This window comes from Lonchura striata, chromosome Z (genome assembly GCF_046129695.1).
Source record: "Lonchura striata isolate bLonStr1 chromosome Z, bLonStr1.mat, whole genome shotgun sequence".
Lineage (NCBI taxonomy): Eukaryota > Metazoa > Chordata > Aves > Passeriformes > Estrildidae > Lonchura > Lonchura striata.
Window position 1 is genome coordinate 60,518,317 of NC_134642.1, and position 25,334 is coordinate 60,543,650.

General features: G+C 39.7%; 2 protein-coding genes across 2 annotated transcripts in view; both read right to left on the reverse strand.

Annotated features, from left to right (window-relative positions):
• PGGT1B (protein geranylgeranyltransferase type I subunit beta) overlaps nt 1–5,085 on the reverse strand; it is a 32,619-nt gene extending 27,534 nt beyond the window's left edge. Inside the window, 1 exon segment of the mRNA XM_077790242.1 lies at nt 4,935–5,085. Within this exon segment, the coding sequence (XP_077646368.1) occupies nt 4,935–5,065 (131 nt within the window). The 5' untranslated portion in view covers nt 5,066–5,085.
• Nucleotides 5,086–5,246: 161 nt separating this feature from the next.
• CCDC112 (coiled-coil domain containing 112) lies at nt 5,247–13,927 on the reverse strand. Its single transcript, XM_031507274.2, has 10 exons — nt 13,856–13,927; nt 13,381–13,496; nt 12,100–12,221; nt 10,495–10,584; nt 9,113–9,188; nt 8,146–8,536; nt 6,957–7,364; nt 6,126–6,221; nt 5,509–5,627; nt 5,247–5,431 (listed from the first exon to the last, which is right to left on the reverse strand). Exons 1-10 carry the CDS (start codon nt 13,901–13,903, stop codon nt 5,401–5,403), a joined length of 1,497 nt encoding a protein of 498 aa, XP_031363134.2. The 5' UTR covers nt 13,904–13,927; the 3' UTR covers nt 5,247–5,400.
• Nucleotides 13,928–25,334: the final 11,407 nt, after the last annotated feature.

A 25,334-nucleotide genomic window follows, 5' to 3' on the forward strand; every position in this document is an offset into this window, starting at 1 on the left:
TAACATACGGAGCACTACTTCTCTGTTAAGAATTCTTACAAGAACAATTCCCTAAATATGCATTAGATGCATATGCAAGGTGACCCTTAACTACAGAAAGCTGCCTCTTATTGCGTACCAAACCCAGTTTCAGATGCTTAGATGTCAATGTCAAACAGCAAAGCCCACTTTGTAAGCAAACAAATAAATAGGCATATAGGATGAATTAACATCTAGAGGCACTTATTTCTGGTCCTTGGGTGTAAAGCAGCCTAGATGACTACCTTACTTAAACATCTAAAATTAAGCGTGTCACATTAAAGTAGCCAACAGAGCAGTAGAGTAACTAGCATGCTGAATGTCCTTTCCTACAACTTGCTTCCTTCCATGAATGTGTGCCTTCATACCTGCTAACTAACAACTTCTTTACTGGTTTTGTTTTAACTCAAATCATTGTAGCCAACGATGGCATAGCCCTCCAACAGTGCATTACTCACTCTACAGAGCACCAAAGCAACAACACTGGGCTAGGAACTTTGGAGAACTTGCTATGAGAGAAAATGCTCATGTAATGGTACTTGGGATGTTCTGACTCAGACTAAAATTAGCTGAATGTTTATTTTGACACCCACACTTGTCTCCTGATCCTTCTAGAAATTCTTGCTTTCCATACACCAGATAAAATGACGCATTGTGAAACAACTGCTACATAGGCAGAAACTAAAATTCAGTATGCCAAGGAAAGCTAACAGTTAATACCAACTTTCCTTACAAGATTAAGTTGTAATCACAAACTGGTGAGCCACCTTGGCCAGAGGTCAGTACATCTGAAGAGACAGATGTGGACAGAATCACCCACACCCACTTGATTTCTGCATGAGGTTCTGCATCGGAACCACAAACACTAACACCATGGAAAAAATGGTGATGTGAATCAGCCTAAAGCACACATCCAAAAGAATTATACTAATTAAAACACAGCAGCCAAATGACAATGCAGCAGATGCTAACTTCAATACAGTGGCACAACCTCCTAGCGTGACATTCCTACCAGCAGGCTGGTAGAACATGTGTATTTACTGTCATTATTTCAAGTATTTTTTTTTGAGTAGAGAAAGCCAAAAAATCTACATTGCACACAGAAGAATTTCTATGTGGAACAAGAGTATATTTTAACCCTACAGATGATTAAGAAATTGTCTTTTAAAGTGCATATTTAATACTTCAAGGCTTATATCAACTTTTACCATTGATCAGATCTCTAACCCACAACTTGACCCTGGATAGTAAATAACTAATATAAAAAATCACTACTTTCATTTAAAAAAATCAAAGAATTTACTGTTCAGCTACAATAAACTATTTATTTGAAACAATGCCCGCATGTTCTGATTTTCACAAACACTGACAATCTTTTACTAGAACTATTAAAAAGATTTTTTCACTTTGTTTTATCCAGCTAAGTTACTTCTGAAGAGGCACAAATAACATACCAACATCAGCACTAGAAACTGCTGCAAAGTAGGTCCAAAACCACAAGGCTATAAATACAACATAGACAGCAAATCTCATCTACAGTTAAAAATGCATACGTCAGATATATGAACTTAAAAAGTGGCTTGACATATAGTTAGGGTTCAGTTCACTTACTTAGAGTTGACTGTCTCCAGCATTATTATAGAACAGCCTGTAGTGTGATGGAATTTATTTATGGTGGACAAGAGCGTCTGGCACCCCTGGCCATACACAGGATGCAATACAGCTATTTAGGTACCGCATCTTTACTCAATATGCTATCCTCCCCCACAGAAAATGAACAGACATATGTCATAGCAAAAGCAACTCTTAGCAGCACTTCAGGTGACAGACACATGCCTAGAAGTGTAAAAACTTTATCTACTGCCATTTCCACAGAGGACGGCCATCAGGATCCTTTGGATGGCAGATTTAGATCTCTTTATCTTCAAGTGAGGACAAAGACTACAGTTTTACAGAAGAATTCACAAAGCATTGGAACTGACAAATTTAAGAAACTGATTAAGTGTAATACAATGAGCACCATGAAGTATGAGAATCCTAAAGACTTCAGAGACCAGAAAGTTGCATTGTCCTGCAAAACCTCACAGTGCTGACAGTGTGTATGAAACACTATCAATCAGAATGCTTAAAAACTACTCTTGCTGCAATTACTGTTGCATGCAAATAATACAGATTAAAATTAATTACAAAGGCTTAGAGGCAAAAAGTTGAGTAGAGGACATGAAATTAATTTTCTTTATTCTCCATTATTGTTTGACAATCTACATCTTAAGTTGGAATGTACCACCATAGCAAGGAAAATTTCTCTACCCATCCTTGTCTGGGGACAACAAATACAGCTTTCCATTGCAATGCGGTGAAAAAAATAATCTGACAAATTATTTATTTATTTACCAAATCTCTCTTTAATTTAGTTGAGTTTCCCCATTTAACTCAAAATAGACACTCCAAATCAGGAACAGGAGAAATATGAATAAAAGGGTAACACCATTTCTTTCTGCAGCTGAATCAACTCCAGAGGTTTGCTGAAGGTTTGCTGAACTCAGTGACCTTCAATTTAGCAAACAGGGAAACTTAAAATCCTTGAAATCAAACTGGAGATGATGCATTTATGGTTCAATCTCCCAGTCAGAATTAGTCAACAGAGAGGTGTTCACCCCTGCAGAACACGTCTACATTGTCAAGGGCCTCTGGAGATCATTGGTTGCACCTTTTGAAGAACACAAGGCCTCTGACGAGATGACCCAGGACCCTGAGAAGCCACATCCTCCAAAGTGATTCCACCACTTCAATGGACAAGCTTTTTATGGTTACCTCTTCTAATAGTGAAGAAGACTTTTCCTACAGCCACACAATTCTCTCCCAAGTACCTCATTCCCACAGCTTCCTGCCTTGGCACCATCATTCCTTGCAAACAGTACACCTCCGTCTTTCTTTGTAAGTAGTTTACCATCCATGGAAGATTGTGATTAGATCCCTCCTTCTCTAGGCTGAAGACATCCCATTTCTTTAGCTCTTTTCAAATATCAGTGGGGCTAAAGTTAGCTATTTGTGTTATTGCTCTAGTACATCTGCATGTTGTGGTCATTTTATGGCCTATACACAGTTAGGCACAGGATGTGCCTAGATTTCCCCTTGCTGTCACCTAAAATAAATGAGAAAGTAGACTGAAACACCAGCTAATTTTTAATGAAGAAATGATCTACAGCTCTGCAATCAAAATTTCACAAAATTACAGAATAGCCAGGGTTGGAAAGAACCTCTGAAGATCCTCTCATACAACCCCCTTCTCCTAATGCAGATTTACCCAGAGCAGTTTCTATAGGATTGTGTCCGGGCAGATTTTGATTATCTCCAAGGAAGAAAACTCCACAACCTCTTTGGGCAGTCTGTTTCAGTGATCAGCTATTGGGGAATGGTTGTTGGAACAAGGCCATTATTCTATGCAATACCTGTTCCATAAAACCGCTTTCTAAGACCCCAGAATCAGACTTGTATCTGACCTTGAAACAGAGCTTGGGAAACAGTTTCTATTTCGAGGCCTGGGAAACTGCATTGTACAAGGACTGGGAATGAGATAATAAGGACAGGCATAGCCTCAAAGATATGCTCTGTCCTTGGAAGACATGACTTAGAGATGACAACTTGGCTAGGAAAACTTAACCACATCTGTAATCCCACGTAAGAGAAATAAAACAAAGACCTTTGTAAATTAACCAATTAGAGCTTACTGCTGACTATGCTTGTGGAATACCCTATATAAGCTAAGTTATCTTTGAATAAAGTGGGAGCTTGCTTATAAATCATATTGATTTGGTGCTTGTCTTCTCCACCGCCCACATCAATCAGCCCAGTGTGAGTTTTTTCTCATAGAGATGGACCTTCCTGAGTTTCTGTCTGCTGCCTTTTGCCCTGTCACAGGACCACTTAAAGACTCTGGCCCCATCCTCTCACCACCTACCCTTTAACATACTTGAATGCATTGGCAAGAGCCTCTCTCAGTCATGTCTTCTCACGGCTGAACAGGCCCAGCTTACCCAACCCTTCCTCACAGGACAGACCCTTCAACCCCTTAATCATCTCCTAAACCCTCTGCTGACCTCTCTCCAGGAGATCAGTTTCTAACTTTTCAGTATAAAGTTGTCTTACTTCACACACAGCTCAGCACTAATCTGTTCTAGTCCTTACATGTTTATGCCAGGTATCTGTGCTCTCAACCAAAATAAAGCAGGATCAAAGCCATGAAGCATTCTGCAGAGGATGACTTGTCAGACATTATAAACTGGGAAGAATCTCACTATTTTATTGGCTGAATGATATTATCATACCATCTACTTGTCTCCAATATTTTAGCAAGCGCAGCTTGATAACCACATTACTGGTATTCTTACACTTATGGTGTAAGAACATCAAATAAGTACATTCTGAAGCCTTTAGAGGAGCAAATGTCCCTCAAATTCAAAGTGAAGAACATATTTTACTAAAAGTTTCTCTTTCATACTAGGTAACGAAAACTTAAAAATATTTGTTACATGAAAAGGAGTCTTCCGCAAACTGAAGTAAAGCTTAGGCGATTTATTTTTAAATGGCTTCCAGAGCAGATTAAGAGACAGAAGCACCGGATTTAAAACAGATTAGAAGGATCAACAAGTCTTCCGTCGTGGATGCCAAGCAGTTTCCGCGAGCAGTGACTACACCCCTACATTAACACATATTTTTTGGGAGCCGTCCGCTGGTGGGACAGATTTACAGGGATGTTTTTCCTCCCGGCCGCGAGAGACGGCAGCGCTCCGGGAGCAGCTTCCCGTCACCGCGACCGCCCGACGGGAGGGGAGCGCGGCCGGGCCCGGGACGGGCCGGGCGGACACGGCGGCGCCCGTCCCGCCTCCCGCCGGAGAAGCCCGGCCTGCTGCTACCTGCTGGTCTCCAAGGACGAGTAGCGCTCGGGCAGGATCTGGAGGCAGCGCTGGAAGAAGCGCACGTGCCGCTCCCGCAGGAAGTCCAGCCGCTCCGGCTCCGCCGGGCACGGCGCCGCCGCCATCGCCATCTCGCCGCTGCTGCGCGCGCCCGGCGCGCCCCGATGGCGTCACCCGCGGCACCGCCCCGGGGCGGGGAAACGGGACGCAGCGGGAAAGAAGGGAAAGGCGGGGGAAAAGGGAAGAGGCGCCGCAGTTCACTGCGGCGGCAGCCAGGCTGGTGACCACGCTTACTGAGCCGCCACAACCAGCTGCGGGGACAACGCGCTTTTAATGCCAAGGGACATCACAGCCGGCCGGCGCGACAGCCGGCGTGTCAAACCCGACACTCGCAAAACACGCCAGCTCTGTGCCGGGAAGTGCTGGCTGCTGCTTCACACTGCGGCAGGGACAGGCTGGTGCGCAGCTACGACCCTCCTCTGCAGGCTGGGACAGCTCTGGCAAGAAAACAAAACAGCTTAAAGTATAAAAGTGCGCTTGTGTTATGTTGCATGTCCACCGGCTCCCTCCTCACCTCTGAGAAACGCGCAGCAGCGGTCCTGCAGCTGCTGGTGCCATCTCTTGCCTCCGTTCCTCCCAGCCCTTGGAAGGTCGGTTCAACGTGGATCGGTCTTTGGTGACACGAACCTCGACCTCAGAGTGAAACAAACAACCAAAAATAATCAGCCTTTTTCATTCATCACAAAAGGCACTCATTGCTTCTTCACCATAGAAGATAGTGACACCGCTTGCCGTCATTAAATTTTAATAATTTAATAATAGAAAAGGTTAAACTGTTAAACCCAGTGTATGCAAGACACTTCTGGGAGACAGCCCCACGTATTTAACTAATGGTAGGAAACTATTTGAAAAAATTAAATCCATCACCCACATTGGAACTCACTTTTACAGGCCTTACCCAGTGCAATATTACTTTGAGAGACGTAAATTCTAGGGATTTTTCCCTGTTTTTTTACACAGGAGCAACTATGCCTGCTGCAATTCTTTCTAGTTACTGATAACACGCATGACTTTTTGATTTCCTTTATCAACCATTTAGATAATAAAAACCAATTTTAGATCAATGAGAAAAAAGTCTGCTTAAACAACCAAGCTGCACACATCTCTGGTTAAAACAAACAAAAAAGTTACCTTCTCTCTTAACTTTGCCAATCTCTTTTTTCTTTCTTGTTTCTCTATCTCTTTAGCATGTTTCTGTAAAATGCTTAGCTCCAGTTTATGTAGATCCTGAAACATAAATGAGTGGAAAATTTTTCTTTGGAAGTAAAACAAATGATATAAAACTATACATGCAGCCTTTCCACAGCTTTTTGCTTTGTTTTTTTTATTGTTGGTTGGTTTTTTGTTTGTTTTTGTTCTGAAATTATTGTGATAGTAAAGAATAAGGTTTCACTAGGTGAAACATGCTATAGCATGCTATTTCCTGCACAAACAAATTCTGGTTACATTACATGGCTTAGAAATAAAAAAGTAGTAGTTTAAACTCTGTCTATAAAACTTTAGTACGAATGCTGACAATAATATCAATCCTCCAGTAATTGCATTTACATTGATACGGGGTCTGACTTTGCCTAACAGGTACTGAAACCCGCAGGATATTCAAACTCTTTCCACCTCCCATCTGAATAAAATACTCAAGTCCTCTGAAGTCTTCTTAGGCAACATAGCCCAAGAAGTTTTTCTCAAAAAAATTATTTACTGCAGAAATAAACCCGCTTCTATATGGATAAAGAAATATGAGCTTGAGTAATCCTGTAGAATTTAGATATTGAAGAAAAGAATCATCTTTGTCTAAAATCAAGTTTCATACTGTTTATCTGCAATAGAGGCTGTTATTTGTAAGGAATAAATAATAGATTTAGATGAATGATACTTGGAATTTAAAATCTAAGTGATTATATTGTAGTAGGACGTATCAAATTTTAAACAACAATGTGCAAAAATGGAGGTTAAATTACACACATGTTCTTGAAACTTAGAAATTTCTCCTGCAGCAATTTTCTTCCTTCCCTCCTTTTCAGCTTCCTCTTTCTTCTCATTTTCAAGCTTTTCAAGTTCCTCCTTTACTTTTTTTTGCAAGGTATTCCTTTCCAACAGTAACTTCACATGGCTTTGGCACTCCATTTGTTGCTTTTTTGTTTTCTCTTCTAGTTTGAGTTGTGATGCTTGATCTATTGCAAATGCTACTACTTTCTGCTTCTTCCAGGCTTCAACTGTGGCTTGTTTTCTTTTTCTTTCTTCTTCTGCTTTTTGCTTTTGAGCTTCTTCATGCTGTAGCCATCTTTCCTTGAGCATTTTTTCTGATTTCTCTTTCTCCTTGAAGTTTCTTTCTTTTTCTTGCTGCTGCTTTTCTTTCCACTTTTTAATTGACTGCAAGAGACCACAGGAAAAAATTCCAAGGTTTTCGGGAAAATTTTCACAAATTCAAATGTATTCAGTCTGATGAAGACATTTGTTCCAAGAACAAAAAATGCATATGGGAATTAAAAATCTACTGAAGGCAAAACCTAAAACCAAGAACACCAAGAACCTAAAACCAAGAACCTGTATGTGTTTTCTCTCTTTTTTTTTCTATTTTCATGAATCACACAAGCATGTTTAACAGATGTCTGCTAAAACTGGTACAGCATTCCTAATAACTCCAGGTAGTTGTGAATGTTGATGCAATATACTTTTTTAATGCAAACATTTGCATTTAAAAAAACTTTCTTGCTTTCTGTCCAATTAACCCATTGTTTTATAGTAGCTGTTATGTCAGTATATCTTTTATTACTTAGATAGTTCTTGAGGGAATCATTATTCTGCATATCAGTCTGTCTTAGGTGTATTGCTTATATAGTGGGACACATTCTTAGAGACAAATGTAACAGGAAGACAGGATCACTCACTAGTCACCTAATTTGCTAGATGACAGACTTCAAAAGCATTTGTAATATACTTTGGCAATACACAGACTACTTCCTTGGGTTGTTAGGTCTTTGACAAATACTTTGGCAGGTTGGGGATGCTAAAGATCTCAGTTATAGACCATCAACTGTAAGAGAAATCTGCCTAGCACTACGATCAGAGAGGCAGATACAAAAACGTGTACGCATTTCAAAAATAAGTATATTTTCTGAAATCTTCAAAAGCCTTAGACAGGTTATTTTACCTCTTTCTTTCTTTCATGTAAAATTACATATTCCTGATACCATTTGTCATGCTGTTGTATATCTTCTTTTGTTTTTCCACTGAGACGCTTAAGGGCTTCATCCATGTAAGATAGCCTTCCTCTATATTTTGTCCGTATTTTCAGAAAATTTTGATGATCATAATCATCCCAGCCTCCTTGCCGCCCCCCTGTTCGCTGAAGAAATCTCTCAAACTCTATTACTTCTTTGGGTAGATGATTTTCCAGTGTTTTAGCAACTGTGATCCTGGCTGATGGTAATTTCCAAACTTTTTCTGCTGCTGAGTTCCCTAATGCCCACAGTTCCACTTTTCTCTCAAAGAGACTGAGCTCATTAATGACAGCTTTTTCCTCTTTCAAAAGCTGTTGATATCTGAAAAGAGACAAACATTGAAATGTAAGGAAAGTATTGATTGTCCATTCACCAAAAATGAATTTTGGAATTGTACAATGCCACACAAGAGCTATTCTTCAAAGATTAAGAAATGAAGTGGTAACAGCACAGTCGTAATGAGCCAGTAATAAAGCCCTACACAATGAGAATTAAGTTACCCTTTTACTAAAAGAACACATTTATGGCATGCATACAATTAACTCAATCCCCTCCTGACACCAGTAGAAAGCAAAAGAAACCCCCCAAACCCGATTAGAAAACACAACAGCAACAAAAAAACCTCCCCACAATCTAATCTCTTCTACAGCCTCTCTAAAAAGCCTATTCATAGGCAAATCGTTGTTACATTGGAATGCTGCAATAGCTGTCTAAACACCCTCTCTAAAAAACAGTTTATCAAGATTCTAAAGCTGACAGCTTGTGCTTTGATTTACATACCACAGGAATCACTACCGAAAGAGTAAATCATAAGAACAGTTTGCTAGATTAATGCAAAGTTTTCATTGTGTTTTACAAAGGCCCCTTTTCTAGTAGCTGAAGCATATATAAACATACATTTGCCTCTGTTCCTCTTTAAAAGCATTGATTGCATTTTCAATTTCTTCCATAATTTCCTTGATCTTGCCAACAACTAAGGAAAAGAAGAAAAAAGTATATAACTTCTACAATAAAGATAAATAATAAATATAAAGTCTATAGTATTTATCAGCACTATCCATAAATGCAGGACTTGTGGAGGCTTTCAGGACACATATTTCAGTGTACAAAAAAGCATGCATTTCCATTTCAAACAGCCTTAAAAAGACAAACTCTGATTTATTCAAAAGGTGTGTTTATGAAAGGTCTTAGCTAACTGGATGCAAATGCCAATATAAATGTTTGCTTCTCTTAAAAAAGTCTCACCTTGACTAACCTTCAACTGATACCCAAAATAAGATAGACTTAGCCTAGAGTTCCACTTTTGTTTCTTACAGCAATGCAGTCCATGAGTTAAACACACTCAACTCTGGTTTATACACAATTACAGCAATCCTATTTAACCTGAAGGCAACTACTTTTACAAAGGTGAGGAAGAAACATCAGTGTAAGACTTTGTCCTGTACCGTCTGCATGCTGTAGTCCTGACTTAAGATTTTAATACAGCTGTCCAGAGAAGATATATTTTGCAGTAGAAGAAAATCCACCCATTATATTAGATGATATTATTAGACTAAAATATCTTTTAAATTAGACCAACATCTCTGTGGACACACTGAATGCAGTTCAACTAAACCCGTATTTTGGTAAAGTTACATAAACAAAATCTAATTTTTCAGCTTTTACGCCTTGTTAGTTCTTAGTATCTTAATTGACAGTTAAGTCTTATATACAGTTTAATTAGATCATGATTTTTTTAATAGATGAAACATGGAATAAATGAAATGGGATTAATTTTATCTAGCATCAGAGCTCCACAAAAGCTAGTAGGCATCACATGAGGATGGTTCTTTCAGAACCTATTTCTAAAATGTTTTAAAACATCCAAACTGAACAAACTGCTGCAGCATTTTCTGTGGAATATTCCAATTTACATTTCAAACCATGTCAAAGCTAGAAATGAGTTCCTTGTAGAACCTACTCTGTGACCTCTTACCAGATAGTAGTAGAAGTTTATTATGCATAAGGCAAATGTTACAGATAAGAAATCTCGCTTTCAACAATCTCAAAGAACAAACACACACTACTTGTAAGACCAAATACGTTTCTGTTTCCTCACAGAACTGCACAATCTTTTATAATTTCTTAGGTTTCTGCCATTTATAGGTTTAGTCTTCCCTTTCCAGATTCCTGCAAAATCTTAAAGAATGGAGGAGTGTCCCAAGTCTGCCGAAGAAAGACAACTATGCAAAAAACCTGTCTGTAGAGGAAAATTTTTTTAAACCTGTTATCTTACTTACACTCTGGTGTAGGCTTCACATCTTTCAATTCCTGCTGAAGTTTCTTCACATTGTTTTGTATTTTTGATAGCTGCTGCAGGATTTTAGCTTCTGTTAAACAAAATAAGGTGCTGATAGTTCTAATAGTTTCTTCATGCATTAAATTCAGTAAAAGAACAAGAGCAATGGAGTGTCCAAAATAAACCAGGGGTTTGATCTAAGCAGGGACATAAATTCTGTTTGATGATAAGAAACTGCCATAGTACTGAGCATTTTAACTGGTAATTGCATGTAGCTGACCACATGGTCCATGTCAGCTCCCTACACAGCATCAGCAGATTTTAAAATTACTAGTTCCCATTTCTAAAGGGGAGCTTTTAGAATATTGCTTATGCAGGTGATAGCTTCTAGAGTTTTGAGGCAGACTTTGACCTAGGCTTCAAAACACCCATTTATGAAGAGAAAACAAACTTTGAAAGTGCATGTGAATGTACTACTTCAACAAGATTTATTTATTCAGTGTGTTAAATGACAAAGAATCAATGTTTTCATGTGCTCCAAGCACATGTGCACTTATTTGCATTTTTACCACTTGGCTCCTCGTGAGTCCATAAATACACTGCTGAAGAGGATGAAATTCTGGCTACATCTTAGATACTAAGGAGCTGTATCTTCTATCCTAAAAGATTTGGATTCAGGAAAGTACAAATTCCTGCTGAGACCACTGAAAATCTTACAGCGCACAGATCATGCTGAAAGACCTCAACATAGTTAATGGGAATTTGGAGGGGGGACGGGGGGGGGGGGGGGGTGGTACACTTGCTCTCATCATTGTCTTCTTTATTATCTCATAGCATCATTTCTTTCATATGACATGCTCCCTTCTTATGCATGTCAAAAAATTCTGAACTTCTTAGCTTAGTCATTCCTCAAAAATGTACATTTCTTAAAGACTGCAAGATATAAAGGATATTCTAAGATTCCTTAAATAAAAGGAGCACATCAGAACAAATGCAAATTTGTAAGAAAGTGTACTTTAAATAGTTTCTACATTTTTTTCCTTTCTTCAACTTATTCTGATCTGTATCAGATGGCATAACATGATTTATGTGATTATTGTTGAAAGAATTCAAGCACTGTAAGTAAAGGGAGTAACTACTTTTTTTTCTTGAGCTATATTATAGTCAGTAAGTGGAACAGATAGTGCAGAACAGACTGTGCACCAACTTACAGCACTACTTGAACTAGGAATATTCAACAAGCAACAATCAGTATGTGAATGTTGAGGCAAGAATATTTTTACTATACCTTGGCTAGACTACACTGGGTTTTGCAATATACACACAAAATTGATTCCAAGTTTCTTGAACCGTACCTTTCAACCACAGTGGTTTTACAATGAAGATTAAAACATAACAGTTAATAACATATGAGTCCAAAAATGTTTATGCTTCTGAATTTTGCAGTGACATGTCTGTTTATAAGCACATGGTGAAATACCACATTTATCAGTATTTATCAGTATCTTCCTTCTAAACTCATCTCTCTGTACTACTGATTTTTAAACCATTTACAAAAACAGCATATTAAAAAAAAGCAAACAAGCCCAAATTAAACCTCACTTACTCTCCATTTTCCTGCTGACAGTCATGCTGTGTTCCAGTTCCTCTAGCAATCTGTATTCTACCCTGAAATCATTCTTCCTATTATAAAGGTGTCCAGTTTTTTCTTTTTCTATATTTGCAAGCCTAGGAAGAAAGGGTACCACAGTGAGTAAGGCACAAACACTCAGCAAAGCCCCAAGATTTTCCAAGGTTAGTGTGCAGGCTGTGTTAACAGGACTGTCTTGGACTTTATACAAATCCCTGGTTTGTTCTACAACTGTTTTCAAGGAAAGTATTTTTGCAGCTATTAGACTACACGCCACAGTAACCCAAAAACTTTAACAAGACATTAACAAGGAAATCATTTTAGTGGCATGCAGTGGTTTACACACTGAAATTTTATGTGCATGCATTCTCCCTGGGAGCCTTGCCAGAGTTTTCCTTGGGAAGTGCAGGCAGACAGGCTGTATTAATGCCGTGGCACACCTAGATGGAGCCCCAGCACAGATAACATTACAGAGGGATGCTGAGCCACAGTTAAATGGCATGCATCACTTCACGTGTCTTGGGAACATGACATTACATTAGCAGTCAAATTTTCAGCCATAACCCAGGATCCAGGGTAATCAAGGTGAACTCGATTCAGCCACACGGTGTAAAACACTGTTGTGAGACTTAAGTGCCCTGTTCAATCAGGATTCACAACTGCAAACCTCTCCTTCAATCAGATGGCTACATTAGCTATTCCTCATAAAGCTCATCTGTTTGAGAAGAAAACTCCCTGTTCTTTCAGCTGCCAGTGTAGTTGTCATCAGCACTTGGTCAAGATGTGGGGAAGCAGATTTAAATTAATTCTGTGCCTGAGCTGTCTTGAACCCTTGTTTTTCAAAACAGTGGCCTAGATATTCTAGACAAGTATTTCAATCTTCTGTTACTGCAGTTCCCCTTTTGTAGGTATGTCTTAAGGGCTTTAGGTCCTTAGAGGGTAAGCACAGGTAAGTAGGAAGACTGAGCACTCAATTGTGCCTCACACACTTCCTTTTCTGGTGAACCTAAGAGCAGCAATTAGTCTAAAGTCTTACTACATGACTGGCATAAGTCCAAATGGTAATTCAAACAGGGCATTTTGGAGCTCATAAGCCTATCCTGAGCTACTGTAATAACCACAATAATTTGACCTCCTGAAAAGGATACCTTTAGCCTAAAGATTTCATTACCATATATTCTTACTTTGAACCTCGAGTAAATAATGTTACCTCCAGAGCGGAATGGAAAAGTACTTATGATAAAGTGTTTAACTTACTGAGCTTTTAGTTTTTCTGCAGTTCTTATGAATTCAACTTTCTTAGCTCGTTCAGTTTTGGTCTTCCAGCTCTGAACCTGTCGGCCAGCACCTGCAGTACTGGAACAGCTCTCATTCTGTAGATAACAAAATCAATCGTTATTAACAACCTTTTTTTTTTGTTTGTTTGTTTTGTTTTGTTTTGTAATGCTCGTAGGTTACTTTCAAGCAGACAACACCACAACGCGGTTCAAGTAAATTTAAGCGGCGGGGGCACGAAACTGGAGTGAGGGGCGTGACACGCCCGCACGCACGAACGTTCGGGAGAGAAACGCCAAGTCCGCCACACCGAAGGGCTGCCACAGGGCACCGCTGTGTCACAGCCCGACACACCCGCACGGCCCAGCGCTCCTCCGGGCCGGGGGGCTGGGGTGCCGGGGTGCCGAGGTGCCGGGATGCCGGGGTGCCGGGGTGCCGAGGTGCCGGCGGCCTTTACCTGCAGCCGGCCCGCCGCCGCCGCCAGCGCCGGCGCCAGCGCGGCCATGTTGCCGCCGCCCCCTGAGGGGCGGACCCGCGCCGCCGCCATTAACTCCTTCCTGCGCGGCCGCTTCCCGCGGCGCGGGGGGCGCGTTCTGGAAAACGCGTGTCGTAAACGTTACAGTCGATATTATATGTGAGAAACTGCATTGACTTGTTTGTTCATCAAAAGTATGAAATTAGGATAAAAGGGGGGAAGTCGGGACATGGAATTTGCAGGCTTGACTGGTAACCACAAACAAAGATTGTGAAAGATTTTGCAGGACTGGCTGGAACTGATAACCGCAGTGGAAACCCATTGTTGCTGAAAACTGATAAACCGCAGTGGAAGGAGACACACCACCCCACTTGTGAAAACCATTGTTTTTGGGACTGATAACCACGGTGGAACGAGACTCACCACCCCCACTCATGCAAGATAAAAAGGGACTGAAGAGAAGGAAAGGTTGTCAGCTTTTGGCGGAGCCAGGCTCCCAGCTGAACCCAGCGCTGTTTTGCTTGCTATCGCTTGCTGTAATTAATGAAATTATTAATTGATCTTAACAGGCTGAATCAAATTATTCGCCTCAACTTATAACATTATATGTGTAATGTTAGAAAGTTATGCTGTATTAATTCGCTTAAGTAGTGTGTTAAATATAGTTTTAGGTTCCGACATAATACATAGCTTTAGGTTCCGACATAATGTTAAAATAGAGACTGTGTATGTGGGGGGAGTTTTTTTTTTCTTTTTTTTTTTTTTAAATCAGTTACTCGCTTCGAGGAACACCTAAATCTTCCAAAGAAAAGGAATTTATGGTTCTCATATTAGAAGAAGCTAATTTCTTCAGGCCTTGCTCACATTCGAAGACGCTGTGGGGATTAAAGGAAACAGTTGACATACAGCAGAGTTTCTCGTTTTAAATAAATGCATAACCATGAAGGATATATGAATATGCAACAGTGTATTGTTTTAAGGGTGATTCCTTTGTTCACAAGGCATTCTTTTCATGACTTAATGTCTGAGAGCATCCAGATGTCCGTAATTCTTTTATTATCTTGTAATTGTCCTAACTCCAAACTTTATTGCTCTAATTATATTATTATTTTTATAACCATTTTATTGTTATTAAACTTTTAAAAGTTTAATAACTAAGTGACTGGTGTTTTTCACAGTATGGATTGCTTACTTCAGGAAAACCGGGATGTATCTCGTTATTCTGTCAGAATGTGAAGAGTTCCACGAGATTCAATGAATTCTTGGTGGCTCTGAAGATCTTGTTTTTCACTCATATATGCAAGTCAAACTTTCAAACGAATTGCCATCTAACATTTCTGTGGAACAGAAATAATTATTTATCCAGTGGCTTTCCTGCTACAAAGGTTTTAGGAACCGGTGTTTTCCTGGCTACAGGACACAAACACATTCACAGATGTTGCCCGAAGGGCTATGCTGAAGACATTGTATTGCCTAATTGATGTTTTTAACAGCACTTTCCAGATAATTTTTTCCTCGTATTTTATGACTATACTTGTTCTCAATACTTTGCTGAATAGAAATTAAAAAGGAGAACATATCAAACCCTGCGAATGCAAATACTCTTCAGCATGAATAAAGAGGGTTGTTCTCACAGATTGCTACCTGAAAGGCTTGTAAAAGTATTCTCTTTTCTGCAGTGTTTCAAAGTCGTCTTTGCCTTGGTCTTCACTATTGGGTGTAAGAGAAAAAAAAAATAAGTTGTGTTAGCATTTGCTTTTTTTGATGGTTGTCAGCCCTTCCAAGTTTCCTGTTACTGTGAGCAGCAAACCAGGGTCACTGGTGAGGATCTGCTCTACAGGAGGCACCTTTTTTCAGAAAGTGCTTCAATAAGCTGCTTCCAATCATAGTGTAACTCAGTAGTTCACCAGTTTCTGGCTGGTCAAACTTTATGACTGTTTTACATGTGAGTTACTCGGAATCCTGAGGACTTTACAGCATTGGTCTGAAAACTATATGCAGGGATATTTCAGGTATCAGAGCATAGTTAGATTTGGTTACTTCTGGCTTTGGACAGCAGGGACTCAGACATCCACACTCAGACATGCTGGTATAAAGATGAACCCTGGCTTTGTGGAGAAAGCTTCATTTCAGCCAAGATATGCCTGCAGTGGGTTCACCTTGGCTGGACACCAGCACTGACTCCACAAAGATGCTCCACCACTTACTCTGCTCAGGCGGGCAGGGGAAGAAAATGAGATTAAAAACTCATTGGTTGAGATTAAGGCAAAGACCACAATGAAAGCAAAAAAAATCATTCTCTAATTGCTCTTATCAGGTGATGTTCGGCTACTTCCTGGGACTATGGCTCCAGTACATGTAGCAGTTGCTTTAGAAGACAAACACCTTAATAACAAAATTTCACTGCCCGTTAGATTTTGTTTTTACACATCATATGGCATGGAGTGTCCCTCTGGTCACTTTGGGCCAGCTGTCTCAACTGTTTCTCCCTTCCCAGCCTTTTGCATGCTCCAGGCCTGCTGGCCTTCGTGGGAGGTATTGGAGATACAGCCCTGATGTCAGGAGTGGTCTCAGCCATTGTGGCTACAAACACAAAGCACAGCTGTTTGAATGTTACCTCCGCCTCAACCAGACAAAATACAGTGCCACAAGTATTGGGTGGCCACTTTGCCAAACAGGGAAACAGGTAATCTGCATCCAGAAGAAGCAATCTAGATAATGATATAATTTCCTTCTGACCTCTCCACATTATTTTTCAGCTTAGCTTGGTGTTTGAAGACAATGAATCCCTGACTTCTCTGTGTGTTTTGCTTCATAAAATCTTCCAAGATTTGCTACAAAAAGAAGGCATGGAAATGCACCGAGGAAAAAATAAAGTTGTTAACATTTAAAGAAATAGAGCATACATAGAACAGGTAAAAAAGCAAATAACAGGACCATACCTGGAAGATGCAATGCCAGCAATCAAACAATTGATCATGGTCACCTTATTTATGGCAGAGGCCTCATATGTCACAGCATTGATTCAGGAGTATCTGACATTTTCTAAAATCCTTTGAGCCAAATAGAGAAACAGGACTGCACCAGAACTTAATATTCCTATGCATGAGATCTTGAGGAAACCATCTGTTTCACCACAAGATATAAGCATCCCCATAAGAAACACTTTTCTAAGTACATACTTCTCTTCAGAGTACTTTTTTCACCTCTCTTTATATTACTAAGTTATTTCCGAGATCTCAACAGGGATGCATTAGGGCAATTGCAGAAAAGATAGACACTGTAACAGAAGCAAAATGGAATTAGTTTAAAAGAGTAAATCAGAATAAACTAAAGCCTTTAACCCTCTGAGTTGCAACTTGTGAAGGCATTCATAAAATTGTCTAGTTATCCCATGCCATAAAAGCACCCTGTTGCTGCTACCATGTGCTTTCCCTATATTTTTATTTGTGAAATGATGTGTCCACTCTAGCCTCAGACTTGCAAGTCAGAACTAAACAAACTCAGGACATGAGTCACTATAATAATAAAAGAATAAAGAAAATGGATATGAATGCTGAAAAAAATCTGTTGAAGATACATGGGTGATAAGTGCTTATTCTGGGAAACTGTTATAATGGACTGGGGCCATGGGGTGGATAAGCAGAGTATGGAGGACAGCTGATAAGTGCACCTGCAGTAAGTGCAGTAATGAGTAAGGCTCAAGGTTCTGCACTATGAAAGCAGAATGCTTTCATCTCTTTAGCTTTTGTCCACCAGGTGTCATCTGAGAAGCACATGATAGCTACTAAAGGCTTAGCTTTTGGGTTGTTAGGTTTTTTGTTGTTGTTGCTGGGGTTTTTTTTGTTGTATTTTTTTTAGGAAACCAACAGCAAGCTTTTAGTGTCTGTAGATAGAAGCACTTGCATTCAGCCCTTTGGCTGTCTTTGTCCGTCGTTATGGAATGATCTGGCCCCATATTGATACCATCAGCTTCCCGTTATTTGATGAGGACTGGGTGGTCATCACTTTTTCCTGTGATGTGCTGACCTGGAGTGCTGGCAGACCTGACAGCCTGGACACAGACAGAGCTGTGGCTTTGCAGACCAGTGTCTGTGTCCCCCAGTACCTTCTCCTGCCAATGCTTAACTTGCCTCAGAAGTCAAGGAGCTCCAGACTTGACAATGGAATTAAGAAAATAATTTTCTGTTCCCTAAATGAGTGCCTGTTCCACTCACTCCAACTCATTTTTGCATGAAGCTGTACTTTAAGTAGAAGGGAATTTGGTTGGTGGCATGATGGCAAGGAAAGGTAGCTTGGCTTTCACCTTTAGTACCTGTAGATGTTCCAAAGAAACTAAAAGCACAAGATATGAAAAGAGGCCTGAGTCAATAACTTAGTTTCAGTATGCGTTTGTACAAGTGGTGGAATGCAAGCCTCTCTGAGTTTCTCAGAGAGGAATATAAATGCAGGAATTGAATTAAAGCCTTTAGAGAAACTAAAGCCACATAAATATAAAGTAGAAGTGTAGGTTTAAGTTTTAAGTAAATAGGAGTGTAAGTTATACTTTTAAGTAAGTTTAAGCTTTAGGTTTTAAGTAGAAATACATTCCAAGTGCCTTAAGAAACTGTATTAACTAGCAAAGGCCCTAAGGCCTCATTAAAAGTTCAGCAACTTAGCCCTAGTCATAACAAAAATGTAGCAGAACCTTGCCACTAGAACAGCTAGAATTATTCATGTAAAACAGATAAAACTACATGCTTTAATAGGTATACCTATTCACATAAATAGATAAACTTATACATGTAAATTTAAAGTAAGAATACATATAGTGCATTTGCATAAATAGATAATATTATATGCATAGATTTTTAGGTAAAAACTGACACTACTTTTGTACTAATTTTGCACATTAGAATCTAGTTCAGATTGGTTTAGAAAGAATGTTCTAGAATCATGTTTTTAGCTGATTGTGTGTTTTAGAAATAAAAAGCCTTGTAGTGGGGTACAATCATCATCACCATCATCACCATTGGCAACATCATCTTCAGCATCAGCTTCACCATCATCATCAACCATCACAACTTCAACACATCAGCAGCCACGAGAAGAAGAAGATGACAGAAGAAGAAAGAAGAAAAGAAAAGCTGTGATCCCTGCTGGTGCTGCGTGGAACATCAGACTCTACTACTGCTGCTGCTGCCCAGGACATCGGACTCTGTGTCTGAGAACACCTGTTGCTGCTGCTGCTGTTCCTGCATGGAACCTGGGACTTTATGCCAGAAAGCAGCCTTGCAGCTGCTGCTCCAGCTTGGGACTCTATCCTAGAAAAGCTTTAACATGGACTCTTAACACCTTGACCCTTTGACTTTGAGACTGATGTATTCATGCAATAAACAACCTTATAGCAATCAACAACTGCTCATGTCTCTTTGAAGACCCTAGATCCAGTAACAACCTCGACATAGGAGAATGTAGGTGGTAGGAATAATAAAAATAAAATAAAATGTATTGTATCCATTGAAATATCTGATCAACTAAACCACCCTCCCCTCCTCTCCCGCCCTCCCTCCTCTCCCGCCCTCCCTCCTCTCCTCCCTCCCTTCCTCCCTCCTTCCCTCCCCTCGCCTCATGTGTCTTAAGTCTCAGGTTTTTCTTGAAAATCATTCTGGATGTGATGAAGGTGTTAGTTCTAAGTTCAAGTCCCAGTATTCCAAAATACTGCTCTTCTTAGATCTTGGCAAGCAGAGGACACAAGAGTGCTCTGGCAAAATTACAGAAGGTTTTAGTCTCGGCCAAACCTCAACGCAGCAAAAAGTTGGATGCTGTCCCTGGTACACATTTGTACATTCAATCAACAACCTTTGCAGCTGCTTGTGTTGGGAACAAGCAGACTGTATAGGTCACAGTACTACATCAGTCATGCTGGGGCTTTAAGACCTTACTCAGCAGCTGTCTCTGCCACTTTTTCATCATGAGTTTTCAGTTTATCAGCTCCTATACCTTTCTGTAACTGGTTATTAATGCAATCAAGTGTGATTGACTTTCTTAGGGCCTTTTGTTGACCTGTTCTGAAGTTTCTGCAAAAGGCTGGCTGCCTACTTTATGCTGTTGTGAGCTTTTCTTCCTCTTGGTACCTGAAGGCCAAAATTTGACTAATTCAAGCCACACTGACCAGCATTCCGAAGACATCAAACATGTCAGAGACAAATAAATGAGACTACGTTACCAATGTAATGGAGGGTTCTCTAGGAAAGTGTGTGTTGCAGAAAAGAGAGTTCCTAATGGGTACAATAAAACCCTTAAGTTTTATGATTGCTTTTATTTTTCTCATTTCTGGTCCCTACCAGCTTGCTATAGTATCCCTGAGAGTTATGTGATTAAATTAGTGATCACAATTAGAAGGTGCAATTCAGAATGTAGTACTTCTATATTTTTTCTTTGTAGTTAGTCTAACTCCTTATGCTTAAGCAGCTGAAAGAGCATGTATGTGACTTGGGACTGTATTCTGCACAACCAGCACAGCAACACACATACGTCAATCACAGTCACAATTTTTACCTCCATTATTCTGGATATATGGCTGAAAGGTACAAGACACATTCACTGCTATTTAACATGTCTTTGTAGTTTAAAAAGGGAACATATCAACATAAAGTCCATTTATAGCAAAAAAACCCCTAATATTGTCCAAATTCAGATTAAAAAATAACATTGAAATAGGGACAGCATTTGCTACTTTCATGGCCATGAACCTGTCTACTTTAGTTTCACAGATTATTCCAGATTTCAGTAGCACAGAGCTAAACATTGTGGCTTTCACACATTTACTCTTGCAATGAAAACAAGCAGGTTTTATTCACATTCACTGATTTTTATTTGACCAACACCCATTTATCAAAGAGAAGCACCTTCCAGACCATATTAAATATTGCCTCTAATTTTATACCTGGCCTCAGAAAAATTTGCTGGAAAATGTGACACTACATGTGCAAGAATATACCAGTCTGTGCCAATATTAAATCAATTAAGTGTTTGATCAAAAGACATTATAAAATTTTGTGGGTGTTAGATAGGATCTTGGTACTATTTTAGAGGAAGGGGCTTAATGAAGAGCCTTAACATTATTTGTTCTGTTGATCTTTCATGATCTCTCTCTTGTGGAGTATACATACTCAAAGTTGTGATTCTGGGATAAGTACTCCTGATTTCTGTCCTGATAATGCCCCAGTGAAGTCATTAGGAATGTTGCTGTATGAAAAAGTTGACACAAACAGTGCTTGATGCTTTTGATAAGGCTTTGGGTAGGTTTTTCAACCTCAAATACTACAGAAGCAGCATTGCAAGCAGTGAGATGGAATGCAGAGCTCAGGCGGCTTTAAAGGCCTTCATTTAAGCTCTTGTCCTAATTTGTAATTTTCCTTGATTTTAAAATAGTACTTAGAACAAGAAGACATTCCGTAAAACACTTAAAAAGTGAAAACAAGTAGGCAACAGGGCAAGGAGAAAGACCACCTGTGCCATACGCAGGGACTGATCTGGTAGTCTGCTGCCACTCCCACAAAACTGTGCCTGTAGCAATATCTTTTGGCCCCTCATGATGCCCATCCTGTGGCTTCCAGCATAGCCCCAGGAAGCTGACATTGTAATAAGAACCTGACACGTACACTGTGTTGACGAATTTGCAGATGTGTTTGAAGGCAGTGATCTCTCCTTACATATTTAGCCAACAAGAAGCATGAACTCACATAGACCTTTTTTTTTTGTGTTGCTACTCCTGCACAGTTACCCTAGAAGGATCTGCATAGCCATTATTGATTCCTATCTGCAGTAGACAGAAATTAGAAAATAGTTGAAATTATCAAGAAAGTGAAAATAGATCAAAGAAACATTAGTTTTAACCATCTGTTGGAAACCTTCGATGTCAGGTAAGGGTTGTGGTAAGAAAGATTGAAAATTATATAACTAGTAAGAAACTCACAGCCAAACAGAGGTCAGTAACTATGTTTTTGCAATTTTTATTTTTTCCTATTTGTGTTTTTTGCTTTTCTTGAGATACCAGATTTTCTCTCTTTTAAAGCAGAAAATGAAATCAGAGCACTTTTGATTAGTTCCTGCCTGTTGGCAGAACTGCAAATTATCAAGCTGTTTTCAGTGAAAATGAATGGGCTATCAGAATATATAAAACCCAGTCACTTGCATCTAAGTGAAGAAAATCTTTACATGCGTAATGTGATATCAAATAGGCAGGGTGCTGGAGATGGCTGGAGTGTAATTGCTCACAGTAGAGACACAGCGATGCAGTGAGTCTGATACGTGATTTAGGAAAAAAACCATGCAAACATATGTAGAGTGTTGACTGCAAGCCTGCACATCACAGTGGCCTTTAGTTAGATAATTCTGTCAGGACCAAAAATATATTTGGTAGAAAAAAACCAGCATTGTGGGGCACTATAGAGAAAGTGAGGGACACATGCTTGGTTTCTCCTCAAACAAGCTTTTGTACCAGGCTAAGCCACACTTCAGGCACTGATAAGGAAATGCTGTAAGTCATACAATGAGATTTTTTTTTCCCTTAAAGAAGGCTTTAAGAAAGAGTAATTCTGATGATTACATGTCTGAGGGAAAATAGCCCTCATGAGCAAGGTGAGAAGCTTGACTATATGTTATAGAATTTCCTGGCAGATTGGGATAAAAATATGTAGCGCAGTATGTTTCCTATTAACAGACTGTTAATAGGAGAATTTGCAAGGATAATTCATCAAGACACAGCAGGATAATCAGATTATTTTAGCTGCGTATGGCCCAAAATCTAAAGGTCAGAGTGAAATTTCAAGTGGTTTTAATGCTGGTAAGAGTAGTATGCTCAAAAAGTCAGCTGACAAACTGGTGTTTTTTCATGTAGGCTGTTCTGTAGTATTGCTAAAAATTACATCCACATATTTTCACTTCTCCCTGTGGGCAGTAATCACAGGCCCAATCTATTTCTCACATAAATCTTCACAGTATACTTCAAAGCTCCAATGGATGAGTTACACCCAGAGCTAAAGCAGCACAAAAAATTGTTTTAAGCCATTGTTGCCACTGCCACTCCCCTCCTTGCCTTCTGGCTGAGTTGTCACCTCAGTACCCATGGGATGGGGAACCAAAAATGAGCAGTTGGATGCCAGGACTTTTCTCTTGTCAGAAGGCACACTTCTGTAAATCAATGAATACACGCTGTCAGTGCCACATAAATAAAAAAAAAATAGCAGCTATTCCTCAAGGCAAAGAAAATACAGAGGCGTACCCTTTATAGATATTTATTTAGCTGAAGCTGTGTTGAGAGAGGTATTAAATGCCTCAGCATACAATAGTCCATTTGGAAGCATATTCTGGATTGGTACATGATAATGCTGGAAAACATCCTTCAAGTTCAACATTCCCCTTAGAAACTATTTTACTGAGCAATTTCACCATTAAGCAAAATATTATATGCTCTGACAGAACTTCTTAGGTAATTTTCTTCATTTCCAAGCAAAGTTCATTTTTCTTTTTCCTCCTGTGTAATTTTATTTATTGGAGAACTCCAGTAGGACTGATACTGAGACATCTGCCAAGAGCTATTTCCAGAATACTTTCTTTTAGGGAGAGCAGCTCTGGATCCTCACCATTCCTGCTGAGTCAGGTTACAAAATCAGAGCATGCCACTCTGCTGAGAACTTTTAATATCCCAATTGTATCCTGCAGCACTGAGGATAATAAAAGTTTATGACAAGATACTGTGAGTTATACTGACAGTACATATTGACCCTAGTATGCCTAGAGTAATTGTCTTTTTTTTTTTTTTTTTTCCTGCTTCTATTGTCGTTTTCAGGTTTTTGTTTGCAAACTGGTGAGGTTTTGTCACAGCAATGCACAGAGCACTCAAATGAGTACCATTTGCTAGGATTCACGGACATGAGCTGAGGCACACTCCGGTGCTGACAATGCTGATGTATTGTGATTTGAAGAGTTCCCCCACTTGGAGAACTAACCTGCAGGGAGATATGAGGATTTAGCATGATATTTGTGTTGGAGACCTCTATTAACACATCAGCACATACACACTAGCATTTCACTATCTCTTCAAAAAAAAGCACTCCTTCTAACACTCTGCTTTTGTGCCCTAGATGCTGCTATGCATTAAAGGTCACTTTGTGTTGTTTCCCAAAGCCAGATGAGTGGCCCAGAAGGATTTTCCCAATGCACCCATGTCCCAGGTGGCTAAGAGCTGACCAGTAGTCTATTCTGTTCCCCAGCTGAGGGAACCCCACAGCCAGCAGTCAAAGCTTGTTCCAAAATAAGAGGCCACACACCTGGAAATGGCTGATTTTGGTGGGGATCTGGGACAATGAGTTCCCACCATGAGGAACATGGTTTACCTGTAGAGCAGCATCTGTGGTTCTGCTTTCCATCCTGCCCTCAGTCTCCTTCTGGGTGCAATTAGTGTAATGTGTGTGTGTGACTGCCAGATTATGTTTCACCTCACAACTGCTCTGATCGTGTTTGCACATATGAATGGACAGGCACAGTGCACAGCCATGAAGTCAAAATGGGCCTTTCAAATCTATTACGTGTCGTATCTCAACTTACACCCAGGAATATGCAAATAAGAAGTGACCAACATGTATTGTAAACCTTTCATTTCATACAGCTTTTACATAGCTTGGCTGTTATCTGATGAGATTACACTTAGGTGGATGAAGAGGCAGATGCTGACAGGACCCTCCCTAGCACTGCTGCTGGATTATCTGCAGGAAATGAGTGGTTTCTTGGCTGTGGAAGCACCCATTCAGACTGAGCCTGTGCCTACCAGCTCTGTCCTGTCACATGTAGGGTCTGTTGGTGTCAAATCCTTACCCAAATGCCAAATCCTATAAATCCTGTAACCAGGTACATGTACAGATAACTTGACATGATTGAGTAGGTCTCCCATAAAACAAATATTTGTGGTCTCAGATTCCAAGGTACTGAGGAATATGTAACACAATCCCCATGCCAATACTAATTGGCAGTGCCAGGACACACTCTTGTAGGCACCTGCTGATATGGATATGTGGTCTGGTTTTAAGTGCTTCCAAAAATTACCTTAAATATAATTCCTTGTCTAACAGCTCTATCTTATCTCTCTTAAAAGTATGTCTTCAAAATGTTTTCTTATTTTACTATGTCTGGTTTGCCAGTCAGGTTGAAATGTTCTTTGTAAAGGTTGCAGAAGAGCAAGGAAATTAAAAATAAAAGATCACTGTTAAGACTACAATCAGCAATTACAGGAAAAAACAAAGGCAAGGGAATTTACAGGTGCTTGTGCAACCCCCATGTAACTCCTGAGACTTAATGCACAGGAATTAGTATTAACTCAAAACATAAAAATCAAATTATTTCAGACACTTTTCATTTATAACAATAAAGCTTTGAACATTACAATCATGGTGTGCTTTTTAGTGAGTCAGGTCATGTC